At 44.0% G+C, this 19,469-nt stretch overlaps 1 protein-coding gene across 6 annotated transcripts in view; it reads left to right on the forward strand.

Moving 5' to 3' along the window:
• KIF13A (kinesin family member 13A) overlaps window positions 1–19,469 on the forward strand; it is a 217,401-nt gene that overhangs the window by 136,268 nt on the left and 61,664 nt on the right. For all 6 annotated transcript variants that reach the window (XM_047860259.1, XM_047860257.1, XM_047860260.1 and 3 more), the window contains exons 10-13: window positions 13,185–13,296; window positions 13,681–13,893; window positions 16,998–17,108; window positions 18,452–18,586. In XM_047860259.1, coding sequence (XP_047716215.1) covers window positions 13,185–13,296; window positions 13,681–13,893; window positions 16,998–17,108; window positions 18,452–18,586 — 571 coding nt within the window. The remainder of the gene's footprint in view (window positions 1–13,184; window positions 13,297–13,680; window positions 13,894–16,997; window positions 17,109–18,451; window positions 18,587–19,469) is intronic.

Below are 19,469 nucleotides of genomic sequence, written 5' to 3' on the forward strand. Positions count from 1 at the left end.
GAATGTCAGAGTTCATTCCTTCCTTTTACCCTTCTGTGTTTTCTTTTTCTCATCTGTAAATGGGGGATAATAATAGTCCCTACTTCATAGAATTGTTGGAGCTCAAATACCCATAATGGGCTTAGAACAATGCCTGGCACTGAATCAATATTAATTATTGCAGCTATTATTTTTATAACCTGTGTAAATAGCATAAAAGTTCAGCAGAAGAGGGGCGCCTCGGTGGCTCAGTCGGTTAAGCGTCCAACTTCGGCTCAGGTCGTGATCTCGCGGTTTGTGGGTTTGAACCCCGCATCGGACTCTGTGCTGACAGTTCAGAGCCTGGAGCCTGCTTTGGATGCTGTGTCTCCCTCTCTCTCTGCCCCTCTCCCACTTGCATTCTGTGTCTCTCTCAAAAATAAATAAACAGTAAAAAAAAAATTGTTTTTTAAGTTCTGCAGAAGTAGTTTAGTTTGTACTTATAACATCTTTCTGCTGAGACATAACTTGGGGTTTCATTTAGGACAGAAGTGACAAGGGGTAATAGAGGCAGGAACATGTTGGTGCCGCTTGCATTTTAAAAATGACGCTAGCACATTATAATTTTAGTGTTCCGAAGTTTAAAATTAGAAGTAAGATATCACCCCCTCTATCAGCTGGACACAGTGGCACTCGCTGCAGAGACTGCTGCTTTAGGGAGTTAATCTTCCAGTCAGCCTGTCTCCCTCTCTAATAACAAAGGGTTTTGCTAGATTTCATGACAAAGCTCTGTAGGAGCCCAGGCCTGGGCTGCAGCTCTGTGATCCACAGTGAGCTCAAGAGCTGGGATGGGAAAGCAGAAAGGGGGGTATTAGGAAGCAGGTGTCAACAAAAAGATTGTCAGTCCTCGTAGAGATTTGTTTACTGCTGCTAAGCCATGCCAGCCCTTTGCCTTCTGGCTGGGTGTATGGGAAAACGCTAGAAGTTCTGTGCTGGGAATGTGTGAGAAATTAGAGTATGGCTGGCCTTGAAGGGTGATGATCACTAACTTGTACTGACCTCTTACTGTGTTCTAGGCGCTGTTCTGGATGCTCCCCATGTAATAACTCATCCTCGCATTAGCGTTGCAGGGGCGGGGACGGGGTGGGGGGTGTCTGTTATCCTTATTTTATAGATGAGGAAATCAAGACAGAGATTGGTTAAATAACGTGCCCCAGGTCTCAGAGGTCTGAGTGTGGATCTGCATCTGGTTGCAGGCAGTCTGGCTCCAGGGCCAGTATACTTGTGGTGACTGAGCTGGGTGAAACCCCCAGGCAGTATACTTGAGGTGACCATGTGTTCTGTTTGCCTGCAAGAGTCCTAGTTGATACTTTTGCCCCAGAGTAGACATTATAGCACCCTCTTTAATTTGGGCACTAAATTAGGCCATGTCCCAAGCTGGACTACCTCAAGGCCACGTGATAACATGATTTAGATCCCCAGCAACTGTCTTCCATAATGACTTACCAAATTGAATGGAATCCTCTTAGCATCATGCTGTCGTTCCTTATTTATATGCTAGCTGTTTCACAAACGGATGCATGTACTCCCCACTACTAGTCAGTGGGATCTTGTCTGCTGGTTCTTTGTAGTTTTCAGAGCACTTTCGTCTGCATTATATCATGTGAGGCTCTTAATAGGTATTTTTATCTACTGATAGATGAGGAAGTTGATGGTTGGAGACACTTAAGTAATATGGATGAAGGCCAAGCAGACATTGATTAAGCCTCTGCTCTGTGTCTGGCACTGCATTAGACGCTGGGAATGCAAAAGAAATTTAGATACTGTTATAGACATACTGCCTCCCCGCCCCCTAAATATGTCCTTGTCCTAATCCCCAAAACTTTTGCATACGTGACCTTGAAAGGCTGAGGGTATTGCAGATGTGATTAAGATTTTTTGATGAGGAGATTATCCAGGTGGACCTGATGTAAAAACAAAGCTCCTTAGGGACACCTGGGTGACTCAGTCTGTTAAGCTTCTGGCTCTTGATTTCGGCTCCATTCGTGATCTCACAGTTCGTGAGTTCAAGCCCTGTGTTGGGCTCTGCATTGACAGTGTGGAGCCTGCTTGGAATTCTCTCTCCTCTCTCTCTGCCTCGTCTCCCACTCACATGCTCTGTCTCTCTCTCTCAAAATAAATGTAAGAAGTTAAAAAAAAAATAAAAACAAAGCTCTTTAAAAGTGAAAGAGGTGGGGCGCCTGGGTGGCTCAGTCGGTTAAGTGTCCGACTTCAGCTCAGGTCATGATCTCGCACTCCGTGAGTTCAAGCCCCGCATCGGGCTCTGTGCTGACAGCTCAGAGCCTGGAGCCTGTTTCAGATTCTGTGTCTCCCTCTCTCTCTGACCCTCCCCTGTTCATGCTCTGACTCTCTCTGTCTCAAAAATAAATAAATGTTAAAAAAAATTAAAAAAAAAAAAAAAAGGGAAAGAGGGAGGTAGGAGGGCCAGAGTTGGTCAGAGTGATGCAGAGTGATGGAAAGCCTTCACCGTCCAGCTCTTGTTTGAAGGTGGAGGAAGGGGCCGTGAGCCCCAGAATGCGGGCAGCCTGTGGAAGGTGGAAACGGCAAGGAGACAGACGGTCCCCTAGGGCAGCCCTGCTGACACCTTGATGTTAGCCCCATGAGACATGTTCTGGACTTCTGGCCTCCAGAACTGTCAGAAAATAGGTGTTGTTTTAAGCCACTGCATTTGTGGTGATTTGTTAGAGCATGAGGAGCACATAGTTTAGGACAATAGGAAGTCACTCTGCTTGAACAAAATGAAAGGAAGGAGGATTTTTTTTTCTGGCCACACAACGTTGAGACATGCTACTTAAGCCAACGTGTAAGCATGGAACTATTTTTTATGACACCTTGGCTAGCCTGTGGATGCTTGCCGAGCTGGTCTTATGCTTTTCCCAAAATAACCGGTTCAGAGGGAGGGAAGCTGCCTCTGAACCTTTTCCACTGCGCCCCAGTCCAGGGCTGTTTTCTTTTCCCCATATACCTCTCTGATCCCCCTGAGTAGGTGCATATGCCCCTAAAGTCCAGGCCAGGCCCACGTCTCCAGCACGTGTCCTCCAGGCCCTCGCTCTGGTCATCGGTACGTAGCGACCGTATGAATGGGACATCGTCTCTCCACTGGAAGGTTCCCTGGGGTCAGCACAGCTTAGAGATCTTCATGGAAATTGGCCCTCCATCCCTCACCTGCCATTCCAAAATCCAGAACGCTCTGAAAACCAAGTGCTTTTATTTTTTCTTCACAGCTTGTTTGTTGGTGGAGCCTCACCTGAACTCCCATGACGCTCTCTTAGTCTTTATCTGTATTTATAGTCTTTGTTTACTCATTTAGGGTGGCCATTCATACGGTTAGCTGTAGAAATGTAAATGTATTGTATTATGGGCTGCTGTCCCAGACCTACCCATGGTCATGTGTGATGTATGCACTATACTTCCTAAAATTCAAAAAATTCTGAATTTCCGCACACATGTGGCCCCAAGGATCTCAAAAAAGACATGCAGGCCTACACTTTTTGATCCATTTAGCCAGTATGTATTGAACGCTGACTGGGCATAAGAACACAGGGAAGAGGGGCGCCTGGGTGGCTCAATTGGTTAAGCATCCAACTCTTGATCTCAGCTCAAGTCTTGATTTCAGGGTCGTGAGTTCAAGCCCCATGTTGGGCTCCATGTTAGGCATGATGCCTACTTTAAAAAAAAAAAGAGGGGCGCCTGGGTGGCGCAGTCGGTTAAGCGTCCAACTTCAGCCAGGTCACGATCTCGCGGTCCGTGAGTTCGAGCCCCGCGTCGGGCTCTGGGCTGATGGCTCAGAGCCTGGAGCCTGTTTCGGATTCTGTGTCTCCCTCTCTCGCTGCCCCTCCCCCGTTCATGCTCTGTCTCTCTCTGTCCCAAAAATAAATAAACGTTGAAAAAAAAAAATTTAAAAAAAAAAGAAAAAGAACACAGGAAAGGGTAGATGGGACCCTGGCCTTGGGAAGGCCAAGATCCAATGGGGAAGGAAGACCCTTGGAGGGATAGTCCTAATACATTATGTGCAATGGAAACCTATCCAATGGAACTTCTTTGTTATAGAACCTGTGTGACATTTCTGTGCCTCAGTTTCCTCAGCTGTAAAACACAGATGAGGAAGCAGCCTGTGAGTGGGCTTACTGTGAGGATTAAATTAGTTACTATTTGTAAAGTGCTTCTTGGAACAGTGCCTAGCGTAGAGTAAGCACTGCGTAAGTGTGTACTAACAAGGTAAAAAAAATAAAATACATCAAAAGGGCTGCCTGATAGTTCCACAAATGGCTTTTTAAGCCTTAAAATCAGTGCCCTGTCGAGTGCTAAAATTAAAGCCATCTCTGACATGTTTCCTAAGCTTTCCCTCGGCCTCCTATTTGGGCTTCTTTCGATGGAACATTAGTAATCCTCTTACACAGACCTGTCAGGGACTTCACACAGATATTAGTGTTTCTTAATGGGCTATGGATTTCGGAGCCTCATCTCTCCGTAAGCTCTTAAGAGCTTTAAAGCACGCATTATTCCTTCATTTGGTGAGCCGAAACACCTGTGTGGCAGCACCACCGTGGCCTGTTCAGGGCGTGAGGGGAACAGGCCTGTAGACCATCCTCAGGGGACTGCCTGAACACTCAGTCTGCTGCTCTGCCTGTCCGTTGAGGCTGACACGAGGATGCCTGTCTCTGCTGCTGGAGCCCGGCGGGTTAGCTTCCCTAGGAGCTCACTCACATCACGGAACACCAGCTAATACCCCGGGGACTGACGCTGAAAATGGCTCCATCTTCTTCTCAGCAATGGGCAGTTATTAAATGCAAGCAATGTTCATCTGACAAGTATCATTCCAGGTCTCCGTTCCACTTCAATTACTGTGGTTGACAATAAAGTATATACTAAACATTTCCCCAAATGGGCTCTACTCAACATTTGTTCTAGGGATACTAATATATGTTACTCTTGGGGTTCTGTCAAATAATTTGTGTTATGATATAGTAAACTAGAAGTCTCCTATTTCTAATGTTTCACGTGACCCAATCCTCCTTTTTTCCTTCTGAGTACTTTCTGTGACTTTTAATCATTTCCTCTCGGAAATCTCGCTTAAGCGGATATTGCCTGCTTAACCAAACATGAACTTTTACCTGGGGAGAGTGAAAATGGCCTGCCTCAGTCCATTATTCAAGGGCTGCTGGGGCAGGGAGGTTGCTTATCTGTTTACCATTCATGCATTGCAGGGCCCAAGGATGTGGGAAGAAAGTCTGAATAAACATCTTTGCATCTACCGTGAGAACCCCACAAAGGACAGAGCAAAAATCTTCTTGGGATGCAGGAGCCACATGTTTTGGGGGCATGTGACATTGCGACTTCAGTGTTTCTCAAAGCGTGTTTTGCAAAATACTAGTTCCTCAAGTGGCTCTGGGAAGTAAAGGATCCTTGGGCAAATCATTTTGAGAAAAGCTGCTTAAACAGCCTTCCTTTGGAGATTTCCCTGCTAACATGTCCAATAAATCCTTCAGTAATGAATCCCATATTAACTTTGACTTATTCCCTGAACTTACTTGATGACAGAATTCTAGGTATAACACAGATTAAAATCTCCAGAAAAGATATTCTAAAGAACTTGTTTTTGGATATGTTGGTGTATTTCACTACAGTGCTGGAAATGGAAAAGAGACAGGAGATGGGACTTGTTAGATGCAAATCACTGGCTTGGAATGACTTGTGCTGGCCACTGGAAACCAGTGGGGGGCGGAATGGGGCCTGTTCTGCAGGTACCACGGCTTTCTTTCCACTCCTGCCGTGGGATGGCATTGGCCTTTCCCCCATTTTGCCACACACACTCTTTGTGTTTCTCCTTTTCTGATACAAGTGGAGACTTACTGGGGAAAAGTACTAACTCAAGTCCTCTAACTTCATTATCTTCCAAGTAATTCTTTAAAAGCCAAGGATTGCATTCTGCTGTAAGCAACAGCTGTCGTGATGACCAAATGATGGATTTCTTTTCCCCATGTACCAAGAAGTCCAGAGGCTTGTAGAGCACCTCAAAAATGCTGTCAAGCACACAGCTCTACTAACCTTACTGTGTGTTCACCTTGTCCTCATGACCTCAAGATGGCTCTGCCATTCTAGGCATTGTATCCTTATCTGTGTTCCAAACAAGGGGATCAGGGGGGAAGGAAGGGCCAAGGACCACCAGCTTCTGGCTTATATCTACTAAATCTATACCTTCTCTATCAAACAAAGCTTCCTTGGAAGACCACCCAGTCAGTATGGTCTCCCTATATCTCAGAGCTGGATTTCGTGGCTTTCCAGAGCTACAGAGGACTCTGAAAAGTGGAGTTTTTAGCCCAGCATAATCTTCCCAGCAAAATCAGGGTTCTTTTAGCAAGTAAGAAGGGGAGAATGGATGTTGGGTCAGTATCCACAGAGGGTACCAAAACCATGATTGAATTAGTCCTTTTTAGAAAGAGATCCGTGGTCTGTTCTTCAGTATATTCTAGACTCAGTTTTACTCAGCAGATACTGACCGCTTTCTGTAAGCAAGGCACAGTAATTGTATGATGTAACAAGGTCTCTGCCCTCAAAGCAATCATAACCTTAAGTAGAAAGAGATAGAGAAGTACAAATACAGTCAATTCTAGCAATGCTTAACTGCAATTATGACCTTAGAAAAAGATCATTAGAAAAATAGGTAAAATAATATAATATTTGAAATCTATCCTGGAGAGTACAGATAACTCCCATCACATCATATCCACTGTTAAGGGAAGGAATCCGGTGGTCACAGTTTCAAGGAAAACTATGCAGGTTGGAGGAAGGTGCAGAAAAGGAAAAAAAAAATACTTATGACCAGGTTTATCTCATTGATTGTATTCATTGGAGCTGCTTTTATTTTGTTTCTGATCCTCCTAAGTTTTATTTATTCATATTTTTTATGTTTATCTATTTATTTTGAGAAAGAGAGCACACACCTGTGTGCATGAGCTGGGGAGGGGGGCAGGTGGGGGGAGGTGGAGAGAGAGAGAGAGAGAGAGAGAGAGAGAGGGAGGGAGGGAGAGATCTAAGCTATCAGCATGAACCCCACGAGGGGCTCTATCCCACCAACCATGAGATCATGACCCCAACCGAAATCAAAAATTGGTCACCCAACCAACTGAGCCACCCAGGCTCCCGTATTTACTTTCTTTTTAGTCTCAAATTCTCCATTGTTATAGATAGGTAGATTTTAATAATCTCTGTCTTAAAACATGGCTGTCTGTTCACAAATGTTATCCCCTAGCCTAATCCTTCTGTCCTCTCCAGTCAGTCTGTGTTTACTCTGTGCCTGCCACCCCAGCCCAAGAACTTCTGGAAAGGTTAAGAATTTCCTTACTGTCTCCACCTCCCGTAGGTTCAGGAAAGGAGCTGTGCTTTGGTAGAATTAGATTCCTGGAGCAGTTTTTTCAGCCTCTCAAATTTGCAAACAGCCCCACCCTGTTCAGGAAACCTGTGAGCGCCCATTTGACTCCAGCATGAGAAGGCAGTGCTAGCAGGATCCAGTAATTTGTGATTTTCTTATATTCTTAAGCTCCCTAGGAATTAAATTACTGTTAAAATACTTAAGCCCATTGTTCAGTTTTCACGCATTGAACTTTCATGCTTTCAGAAGCCCGTGGATCATTGCTTCCAGGTCCAACGTAGCAGTAGCACCCCCACCTTGTCACTGGGTGACCTGGTTACCCCTCACCCATCATGGAGCCCCCTTACCCTGCAGTTCATTTCTTTTTGTTCCAAGGGGGCAGTGGGTCGAGACAGAGTCCTTGTTTTGAATATGTGCACACGATCAGGTAAAAGGCTTCTACTAATGATAACCTTTTCCAACTGGTTAAGTTACAGAGTACAGAGTAGAGTACACACAAGAGGGAGTCATGTGATCATGTCCGCCCAGCCCCGCCCCTCCGCTGTGGCCGGTCACGTGCCCTACCTGCTGACCGTGCTCGTGCTCGGTGCTCTCAGTGCACACGCACGTGGTCCTGTAGACGTTGATGACATCGTGCTACCCTTCCCCGTTTTCTCTCAAAGCACTCGTGTGATTTTTTTTGTGCCCTTGTTTAGGAGTGCCCAGACCCTTCTTTTTTCACTCCTGACACTATCAAATTAGAAAGTAGGAGCAGTTGCCACAAGGCAGAGTTAGATTTTGTCTGGATGAAAAATACATAACTCCAAAATGTGTTTTCCTAGCAAGGGCCACTGTTCCCTTTAGAATTGCTAATATGGGCCTTGGAATCACTGAGCTTTTTATAGTCTGTATGAATTGAAGTAATTTTTGCCGTGTTTAAGTCCTAAACACTGGTTCCGTTCAAAGAATTGTTTTCAACTGAAAATTTTATTTCAATAGTTGTGAAGTGTGAAAGATGCCCTATATGCTATATTAAAGCAGAAATTTGTTTTTGCCTTAAATTTCTGCTTTCTTCTATTTCATATATAGCACATGCCTTTCTTTTCTCAACTCCTTCCTTCTTACCTTCCTCCCTCCCTCACTCCCTTCCTTCCTCTTTTTTTCTCTCTTTTTAATTTTAGAGAGGGAGAGAGAGCACAGGAGAAGGGCAGAGAGAGAATGAGAGAAAATCTTTTTTTATTTTTATTGTTTAATGTTGATTTATTAATTGAGAGGAGAGGAGGAATGGGGGAGGGACAGAGAGAGAGAGAGAGAGAGAAGAGAGAGAATCCCAAGCAGGCTCTGTGCTGTCAGCACACGGCTCAAACCCATGAACTGTGAGATCATGACCTGGGCCTAAATCAAGAGTTGGAAGCTCAACCTACTGAGCCACCCAGGCGCCCCTTTACTTAACTTTTTAAATTGAATTTTATTTCATCATGGTAAGTATACTCTTGAACCCCCATCCCCCTACCCCCTCCCCTCTGGTAGCCATCAGTTTGTTCTCTAGCCTTAAGAGTCTATTTCTTGATTTGTCTCTCTTTTTCCTTTGCTTGTTTTTTTTTTTTTTTTAATTTTTAATGTTTATTTTTGAGAGAGAGACACACACATTGCAAGCAGGGGAGAGGCAGAGAGAGGGAGACACAGAATCTGAAGCAGGCTCCGGGCTCTGAGCTGTCAGCACAGAGCCTGACATGGGGCTCAAACCCACAAACTGCGGGATCATGACCTGAGTAGAAGTTGTACGCTTAACCGGCTGAGCCCCCCCGGGCACCCCTGCTTGTTTTGTTTCTTAAATTCCACATATGAGTGGGATCGTATGGTATTTATCTTTCTCAGATTGACTTATTTTGCTTAGCATTATACTCTCTAGCTGTATCTGTGTTGTTGTAAATGACAAGATTTCATTCTTTTTATGGCTGAATAATATTCCATTGTATGTAGATACCACATCTTCTTTATCCATTCATTTACTGATGGACACTTGGGCTGTTTCTATAATTTGGCTTTTGTAGATAATGTTGCAGTAAACATAGGGGTGCATGTATCCCTTTGAATAGTATCCCTTTGAATTTTTTAAAGTTTATTTATTTATTTTGAGAGAGATCACAGAGCATGGGATTGGGGGTGGGGGGGGGGGTGAGCAGCAGGCAGAGAGAAATAGAGAATTCCAAGCAGGCCCCTGCACTGTCAGCTCAGAACCCAACGTGGGGCTCGAACCCATGAACTATGACCTTATGACCTGAGTCGAAACCAAAAGCCAGATGCTTAACTGACTGAGCCATGCAGGCACACCCTGTATTATTGTATTTTTAAGGTAAATATCCACTAGTGTGATTACTGGATCGTAGGGTAGTTCTATTTTTAATTTTTTGAGGTACCTCCATGCTCTTTACCACAGTGGCTGTATTAGTTTGCATTCTCACCAACAGTGCATGAAGGTTCCTTTTTCTCCACATCCTCACCAATTTGTTTCTTGTGTTGTTGACTTTAGCCATTCTGACAGATGTGAGGTGATATTTCATTGTAGTTTTTATTTGCATTTTCCTGATGGTGAATGATGTTGAACATCTTTTCATGTGTCGGTTGGCCATCTGTATGTCTTTGGAGAGATGTCGATTCATGTCTTCTGCCCATTTTTAATAGGATTATTTGTCTTTGGGTGTTGAGTCATATTAGTTCTTTATATTTTTGGGGTACTAACTCTTTATCGGATATGTCATTTGCAAATACCTTCTGAGATTCAGTAAGTTGTCTTTTAGTTTTATTGATTGTTTCCTTCTCTGTGTAAAAACTTTTTCTTTTTTTTTTTTTTTTTTAACGTTTATTTATTTTTGGGACAGAGAGAGACAGAGCATGAACGGGGGAGGGGCAGAGAGAGAGGGAGACACAGAATCGGAAACAGGCTCCAGGCTCTGAGCCATCAGCCCAGAGCCTGACGCGGGGCTCAAACTCACGGACCGCGAGATCGTGACCTGGCTGAAGTCGGACGCTTAACCGACTGCGCCACCCAGGGGCCCCAAAAACTTTTTCTTTTGATGTAGTCCCAGTAGTTTATTCTTGCCATGTTCTTTCTTAAAGTTGTTACCTTTGGGAGGAGTGATGCAGTGATTGAACTTGAATTTTTTTTTTAAACAGCTATATTGAGAAATGATTCATATACACATACTTTGCCATTTAAAAATGTACAATTTAGTGGCTTTTTTATCAGAATGTATAACCATCATCATGATTGAATTTGAAAACATTTCCATCATCCCCAGAGAAACTTTGTGTCTAAGTCATTCCCCATTTACACCACCCCAGCCCTGGGCAACCATTGCTTTCATCCCTATAGATTCGCCTATTCTGGGTATTTCTTTTAAAAAAAAAATTTTTTTTTAACGTTTATTTATTTTTGAGACAGAGAGAGACAGAGCATGAACAGGGGAGGGGCAGAGAGAGAGGGAGACACAGAATCTGAAACAGGCTCCAGGCTCTGAGCTGTCAGCACAGAGCCTGACGTGGGGCTCGAACTCACGGACCGCGAGATCATGACCTGAGCCGAAGTCGGACACTTAACCGACCGAGCGACCCAGGCGCCCCATCTGGATATTTCATAATAATGGAATCATTACGTGGCTGTATTAGTTTCCCAATGTTATCATAGAAGATTACCACAAACTGGGTAGTTTACAACAACAGAAATTTGTTTTGTTACAATTCTGGAGGCCAGAAGTGCAAAATCAGGGGATTGGCAGAGCTAGTTCCTTCTTGGGGCTCAGAGGGAAAATCTGTTGCATGCTTCTGTCCTACCACCTTCTAGTGGTGGCTGGCTCTCCTTGACCTTCCTTGGCTTGTAGATGCATCTCTTCCATCTCTCCTCTGTTCTCACATGGCCTGCTCCCCTGTTGCCTGTGTGTCTTCACAGCCGTCTTAGAAGGGTACCAGGCATTGGATTACAGCCGTCTTTAAGTCAGTATCATCTCCTCTTAACTAATCACATCTGCAAAAACCCTATTTCCAAATGAGATTACATGTCAGGTTCTGGTGAACGTGAATTTGGGGTACACAGTATTCAACCCAGGACATTGGCCTTTGGTGTTTGGCTTCTTTCACTTATCGTAACTTTTCAAGCTTCATCCATGTTGTAGCTTCTGTCAGAATCCTCTCTTATGGCTGAATAATATAGTCCACTGTGAGGACATACCACACTTTAGTCATCATTTGGTGGACAGACGTGGGTGGTTTCTACATTGTGGCTATTGCGAATAATGCAGCTGTGAACACTCTTGTACAAGAGTGTTTTTTTGTATGGACATATGTTTTCTTTTGGGGTGGATTTAACTTTTGAATCTGTCAATTATAATGTATGTATTTATGTCACTTTGCAGGAACGGCTATTATTAAAATTCTGGCTCTTGTTCTGCCTCTTGAGTTTGCGTTGTATTTCAATGACTTTTCAAGTGACTCACCTTTGAGCAATTATGTTTTGTGAGAGATATCCTTTGTTTCAACTCATGTAATGGAAGTCTCTTGTTAACATTAGAAAGCTATCTAGTCCTTCATGCTAAACTCTGGTCACTTGCTGAATTGTGCTCTTTTTTGTTTTTATAAGTAGGTCATAGCATTTAATTTTTTAACCATTCACAAAGCATTTTCTCTTTGTGATATCATGTAAGCTTCCCTGCACTCCTGGGAGATCTCCTGAGGAGTTCTCTCTCTTCTGGCTGCTAAACTTGGGATTTCCTTTTAAAAGCGTGCTTGGTACTTAACTGTGACACAGTAGGATGTTCTTCATCCCTCAAGTCCGCAAATCTGTTGTTTTTGTGGTGATCTTTTCTCCAGGTTCAGAGAACATGTGTTAGCGTCCAGGGAATGCTCAGGGGACTACTCCAGCCTGCACCAGAGTCCCCTGGAGGGCTGGTTAAAGCAGAGTGCTGGGTCCCACCACGAGTGTCTATAGGTCTGGGATGGGGTGGGGCCTGAGAACGTGCATTTGTAACAAGGTCCTAAGTCATGCTGGTGCTTTTGGTCCCAGCATCATGATTTGAGCCTATACAGTTAAATATATGTACCATCTTGGGTATTGTTCATCCAGGGCCTCTCAAAATTTAGCATGCCTGTGAATCACCTGGAAATGCCTTTCGCTGGTTCTGACTCCGTAGGCCTGGGGAGGCTTCCAAGAGCCTTTGTTTCTAACCAGCTCTTGGGGGACGCCAGTGCTGCTCTCTGTAGCAGGTGTTGAAAGAGTAGCCATATGCTGTCCTCTGCTTGGGTGGGTCATTGTTCTGTACAGCTGTAAAAACTCCACACTGAAGTAAACTTGCCAGCTGTAGCAGATGAACGGCATCTACCCTGTAACATGTAGGGAAAGGTTCTCTTCAAGTTACGTGGTTATTATGGAAAACAAAATGAGAGCCCGAATGGTCCGAATTCTACCCAAAGAGTAAAATGGTTCAGACTTTCAACATAATATTTGGAGTAAATTAAAATTCCCTAGAATGATCGCTTGAATGTATGCTCCCAGGTTCTGAAATGTCTGTCTCACAGGCCCTGTGATTGAACAGAATCGATTCTCACAGGGATTCTGAATTCATTCTTTTAAATTAATGGAGTTACTTTCTGTTTTTCTTTTTCTTAGCTTCTTGACAAATTAATGTAAACTTGGTTATATCCACTTTAGGGCCTTGGTGTTCTGCACACTTTATCCCTAATGCCTGGAACGATTATTGTTTTATGCAAACAACATAACCATTCCATAAAGCTAATTTCTAAATGTTTTTTCTTTTGGCAGATCCCTTACAACCTTGGGGTTGGTTATATCCTCGCTGGCTGACCAGGCAGCTGGCAAGGGTAAAAACAAATTTGTGCCTTATCGAGATTCAGTGCTCACTTGGCTTCTTAAGGTAATTCATTGTTCTAGTGTGTTCCTTTCCAACTAAAACCTGGCTGTTTCAGAGGAGGCAGCTGAAAGTTGTGTGCAGAGCTAACCAGATATAGCACAACCCCCCGCCAAGACTGTTCATCCGAATTCCTAGGAATGCAGAATGAAAACTCATTCCTGTTGCCTCTTTTGCCCCCATGATAACGCTATTCATCAGGCATTGTTCGTTGTTGTGACTATAGAGAAACCACACCTCATCATAAAATGACTCATGAAATACGGCTCCATTTCTACAACACATTTTCTTCACAGAGAATGTCATATATGCATGTCTTCAGCTTCCATCATACATGTTGTGCACAGAATGGGGATCATTTCCTAAGAGGCTACTGGAAATATTTTGCAGGATAACTTGGGGGGCAACAGCCAGACCTCTATGATAGCCACCATTAGCCCAGCAGCAGACAACTATGAGGAGACACTGTCCACCCTGCGATACGCAGATAGAGCCAAAAGGATCGTTAACCACGCCATTGTGAACGAGGACCCCAATGCCAAAGTCATCCGGGAGCTGCGGGAGGAGGTAGAGAAACTGAAGGAGCAGCTCTCGCAGGCTGAGGTAAGATCAGCCTGGTGCTCCCTGTTTTTGAGATCCCCTGGGGTGTCGTATCTGAGTCGGGGAGGATGTGGTCGCCTGAACTTTTAGGTCATCTCCGTGCATTCGGCATTTCTGAGTGACATCTTCTGTATGCTAAGCATATAGCCATCTGTCCTAGGAACTTAACCTCCAGTCAACTAAAAGTGAGTTGTTGCTACTGCCTAATTGTTTGCCTTGGTAGATCAGTTGGCCCTTGGGCACCGATCTTGTCCAGTGTGAAATCCTAAGAACCAAATGGGTTGTTTTTATTAACATTGTACACTCTGTGCCCATAGGGCCTTGCGGTTTTCAGAGAAATTAGTTCTATGTCCTCTCTTCCTTAAGTCAGGGAAGGCAGCATGATGGAAGAGAAACATTAGGAAAAGAACTCAGAAATCTTTTATTTTGCTTCATGTATATCAGCTCCTGGCAGGAAACAAAATCGTTCATTTCTCATTGTTACCACCTTTCCTTGGCTTTACCCAGCTTTAATAATCACACCCTCTTCTAAGTAGCTATTGCTTTTTGCAAGTTACTGGGTGAGGCATCCGGCTCATTTGAAATAGGTAATAGGACTGAAATGAAGGCCGAGTAAGTGCCTTAGTGTAAGTCACGTGCTTCCCCCTGCCTCACTTGGGTGTGGACCTAGGGCTGCTGAGTTCACATTCCTTCATACCACTCCCTTCTGACCCCTCCCTTCTGAGAGAGTAGTAAACGAGGGGGGGGGGGAGGGGTGGAGGGTAATACTGTTATTTTTTGAGCACTTGTGTACCAGGCCCTGTTGAAATACTTTTTGTCTATCAGCTTCTCTAGTCAAAAAGATAATCAGTAGGAGATTGAGGCAAACAGAAAGGGAGTCACAGCCCAGGATCTGAACTTCCCATTCGTTGGTGATCATGGAGTTGCACTGACAAGGCATTGTCTTCTTCCAGCTTGGGCTTCTGAAGTGCAGGAAGCCTTGTTTTATTCCTTGTTTTCATCCCTAACCCCTAGTGCAACACTGATACTGGAGAGCGCTTAGCACAATGCTGGTGCATCGTAAGTGCTCAATAAATGTTGCTACCTCCTGTTATTATCATGATTCTAAGCATTCAGTGCATCAAACATACTTTTTCATTGATGCCAAGAAGGTAGCAAAACACCTGGAAAATAAAACACTGTGGGGGGCCTGGGTGGTTCATTCGGTTGAGCGTCTGACCTCAGGTCATGATCTCACAGTTTGTGAGTTCGAGTCCCGCGTTGGGCTCTGTGCTGACAGCTCAGAGCCCACTTCGGATCCTCTGTCCCCCTCCCTTTGTTCCTCCCCTTCTTGTTCCCTCTCTCAAAAACAAATAAAACATTAAAAAAAAACAAATTAAGGGTTCCCGGGTAGCTCAGTCGGTTAAGCGTCTGCCTTCGGCTCGGGTCATGAATCTCTTGGTTCGTGAGTTCGAGTCCCACATTGGGCTCTCTGCTGTCAGCGCACAGCCTGCTTCAGATCCTCCGTCCCCGTCTCTCTCTGCCCCTCCCCCACTCACTCACAGACTCCCTCTCTCTCTCTCTCTTCAAAGAATAAATAAACTTAAACATAAAAATACCAATAAACTTTGAAGAGCCATGATCCTAGGAGGAAAATGTAATGGTTCTGCAGTCAGTACATACGTGGATGAGCTCCTTCTTTCCTCTTGTCTCTGAACCTGCCTCTCTGCCATGACCATGTAATCCAGGCCAGATGGTAGAATGATGCCTGGCCAAAGAGAACAGAAGAGGAGCCACAGCGGGTTCACCTAGGGTTTTCATGGGTGTCCCCTTATACCCAGCACTGAGTGTCCCTCGCAGACTCTGTTCCCGCTGTGACCTCGGTACCTCAGGGAGAGTCCACAACATTGCCACTGTGGCCTCTTGTCCAAGTCTGCCATCTTTCTTGTTCATGGGCTTACACTTTGTGGAGGCTCATGTTGCCATAGGGGGTCAAAGCATGCCATTGCCAAGTAAAGCCCCCCAAGTAAAAGCTTAGCTTAAAAAAGCTTTATATATATACATCTGTATTTAGATCCCTTAGTTATTCTCACTCTGCAGACTCAGAGGGAAATTCCTACCCTTTTACCCAGATGTCTTGTTTCCAAGGGAGTAATGAATACACAAGGTTTTTATCACCATCCATTAAAAAAAATTTTTTTTCATGTTTATTTTTGAGAGAGAGACAGAGCACTGGAGGGGAGGGGCAGAGAGAGGGAGACACAGAATTCAAAGCAGACTCCAGGCTCCGAGCTGTCAGCACAGAGCCTGACGCAGGGCTTGAATCCACGAACTGTGAGATTATGACCTGAGTCGACGCTTAACTGACTAAGCCACCCAGGCGCCCCAGAAAAGGAGTTTTAAATGATCCAGAGTCCAATTTTAAAATAAATGAGAAGAGGGGCGCCTGGATGGCCCAGTCGGTTAAGCGTCCAACTTCGGCTCAGGTCATGATCTCGCGGTCTGTGAGTTCAAGCCCCGCGTTGGGCTCTGTGCTGACAGCTCAGAGCCTGGAGCCTGTTTCAGATTCTGTGTCTCCCTCTCTCTGACCCTCCCCCGTTCATGCTCTGTCTCTCCCTGTCTCAAAAATAAAATAAAAACACTAAAAACTTTAAAAGAAAAGAAAAGAAAAGAAAAGAAAAGAAAAGAGAAGAATCTTCACTTTTCCTGGTAGGTTATCACTGGGATGTGTTTATTGATGATGTGTGTTGATCTCTGTCTTGCTGGGGAAAAAAAAAAAAGTAACAGTGCTTAAGTTACCTTTGTTACGTTTCTGTTTTGAAGGCAAACTTTAGCATCTTTTAGGTCTTTAAATGTGAAATTTAAGTACGATGGATAAAATTACTCTGTAGTGATTTGTATCAGTTTAATTCAGGGCACTAGTATTCCTTTTCCCCTCTAAAGAGTAGCAGCCATTTATTCTTACATTTCTGTTTATTAATAAAGATGTACAAGTCCACCCTGACAGTGTATGACTTAATTGCTTCCAACAGACTGTTGATAGCCACTTCAGAAGCACAGTAAAGGATTGTTTTATGAATAATGGTGGGAAAAAATAGAAAATCAGATATCTCTGGTTTCATTTTAAGGCTATGAAGGCCCCTGAACTAAAAGAGAAGCTTGAAGAATCTGAAAAGCTGATCAAAGAACTAACAGTGACTTGGGAAGAGAAGCTGAGGAAAACAGAAGAAATCGCACAGGTAGCCCGATAATTTAGGCCTAAAATCTTGTGATTCTTTTTCATTTGCCATCTTTTCTGCGTAGCCACTCGTCATCCTCCCAAAGCCATTCAAGGACCTCTTTCTGCTCACCAAGACTGCAAAGATCACTTTTAGAGCCCGTAACTTCGTTGTCCTTTATCAACTACCATTTGGTCCATTTATTTGCTAGGAGCGCTGAGCTGGAACAGGCATGGTCTACAGGAAACACTGTTAATGTTTCCTGCTTTTCTATTTTGTGATTTTACATCACCCGGCAAAGTGCTACCTGACTGGCCGAGAATTTATAACCTACCACTCATCATGGTCTTTTCCCCAGTGTATTTGATTTTTGGGGCTTGTAAGAAATGTTGTATGAACTTTACTTGAGAAACGATATGAAGCAAGGACTAATTGTGCACTTGTGTGTGAGTGGGTGTGTTTTATGAATCTGCACTATACATTTGGTGAACATTTTAATCTCACTGACTGCTTGGAAATATTGGCCCATCCCAATCGGGTAGCTTGAAAGCAGTAACTGGGACCTAGTCAAGCCTTTTGCTTATATGTTTCTCGTAGGTGTTATTCTCACACAGACCCGTGCTCACGTACCCCACACACATACTGCTGACTTCCTGTCTCTCATCCATTGCTTCGTACTTCTTCACGGCACTTTATCATCCCTGGAAATTCTGTTTTGCTTGTCTGGTTTTTTTTTGTTTCTTGTTTTTTTTCTTTTATCTGTCTGTCTCTTTCTACTAGAATATAAGTTTTCACAAAAGGGACTTTGTTTTGCTTGCTGTTGTAGATCAGTACTTCCTGCCCCCATCTCCCATGACTTTCCCATGTTTACTAGGGTTATTATCACCTGAAATCAGGCAATATGCCCAGTCTTCCCTGTGCCCTTACAACACCTTGCTCTTACCTTACTTCTCCTCCATTTCTTCCTGTGGAATTCTTACACTTCAAGAGACATCGCAAGTATATTCTTTTCCTGAAGCCTTTCCTGGTCTCTGAATACATCATGGGCTCCTTCCTTGGAAGCCCCATAGTACCTTGTTCCTCTCCAGTGACACAGGGCTCTTCTCCTCTGATTTAGGTACGTGGTCTTGTCCCCTCGACTGGACTATAAACCCCTTAAACGGAAGATGGTATCTGGTTCACTCTTAGCACCCTTTTAACACGGACACAAGACGTCACGCATTTTAGAGACTCCCTAAACTTGGTGGTGATGTGTGATTTCATTGGCATTGTCCCCAGAAAGAGTGACATAAACTTTCCATGGATACATCTTGTCAGTAGAGCAACAAATAGAGTCCCCTGTGTTTGTCTGTTTTTGTGCCCAGGAGAGACAACGACAGCTTGAAAGTATGGGGATTTCCCTGGAGACATCGGGTATCAAGGTGGGAGATGATAAGTGCTACTTAGTCAACCTGAACGCGGACCCTGCTCTTAACGAGCTTCTGGTTTATTATTTAAAGGTAAGAGAGTATATAAGTAGATGGTTGCAATCCTGATGCATTCACATATCACTCGCATTGGAATCTGGGCGCCTGTACCCATGATTTGGCTTTTTGAACATTTTATTTATTTTTGAGAGACAAAGCACAAGCAGGGGAGGGGCAGAGAGAGAGAGAGAGAGAGAGAGAGAGGGAGACACAGAATCCAAAGCAGGCTCTGGGCTCCGAGCTGTCAGCACAGAGCCCCACGTGGAGCTCTGACCCACGAACCGTGCAATCATGACCCAAGAAGAAGTTGGATGCTTAACCAACTGAGCCACCCAGGTGCCCCTGGTTTTGCTTTTTGTATCCAGCTTAGCCCTCATTGAAAGAGGAGGGATAGTGCGGTCAGGTTACCGTTGAGAGTGAAAACCTCCCCTCTGGAAACCATCAGTTTGTTCTCTATATTTATGGGTCTGCTTCTGCTTTTTCTTTGTTTGCTTGTTTGTTTGTTTGTTTGTTTGTTTGTTTAGATTCCACATAAAGCAAAATCATATGGTGTTTATCTTTCTCTGTCAGATCACACTTTTGGAAATGTTGGTTTATTTTGTTAAAGTGAAAAATGAGACATCTGTTTGAAATAGGGTACCCGATAGGGCAGTGATATGGGGTACCCCAAAAGACATAGGGCCTTTTTAATATGCACGCACACACACACACACACACACACACACACACAATTCCTGAGTTATGATAGTATATAAATGTATGTGGCAGTACGTAACTCTCAAGGATTAGAGACCTGGAGACTTGAAGGCAGCTTGTGTAACTGCCCACATACCGAAATCTCTAAATGAAGAGCTATTACTCACTTGCAAAAAGTTAAATAAGTGCCTTGTTAAGGATTCTGATCTGCCTAGTTAAT

Source organism: Prionailurus viverrinus, chromosome B2, assembly GCF_022837055.1.
Source record: "Prionailurus viverrinus isolate Anna chromosome B2, UM_Priviv_1.0, whole genome shotgun sequence".
Lineage (NCBI taxonomy): Eukaryota > Metazoa > Chordata > Mammalia > Carnivora > Felidae > Prionailurus > Prionailurus viverrinus.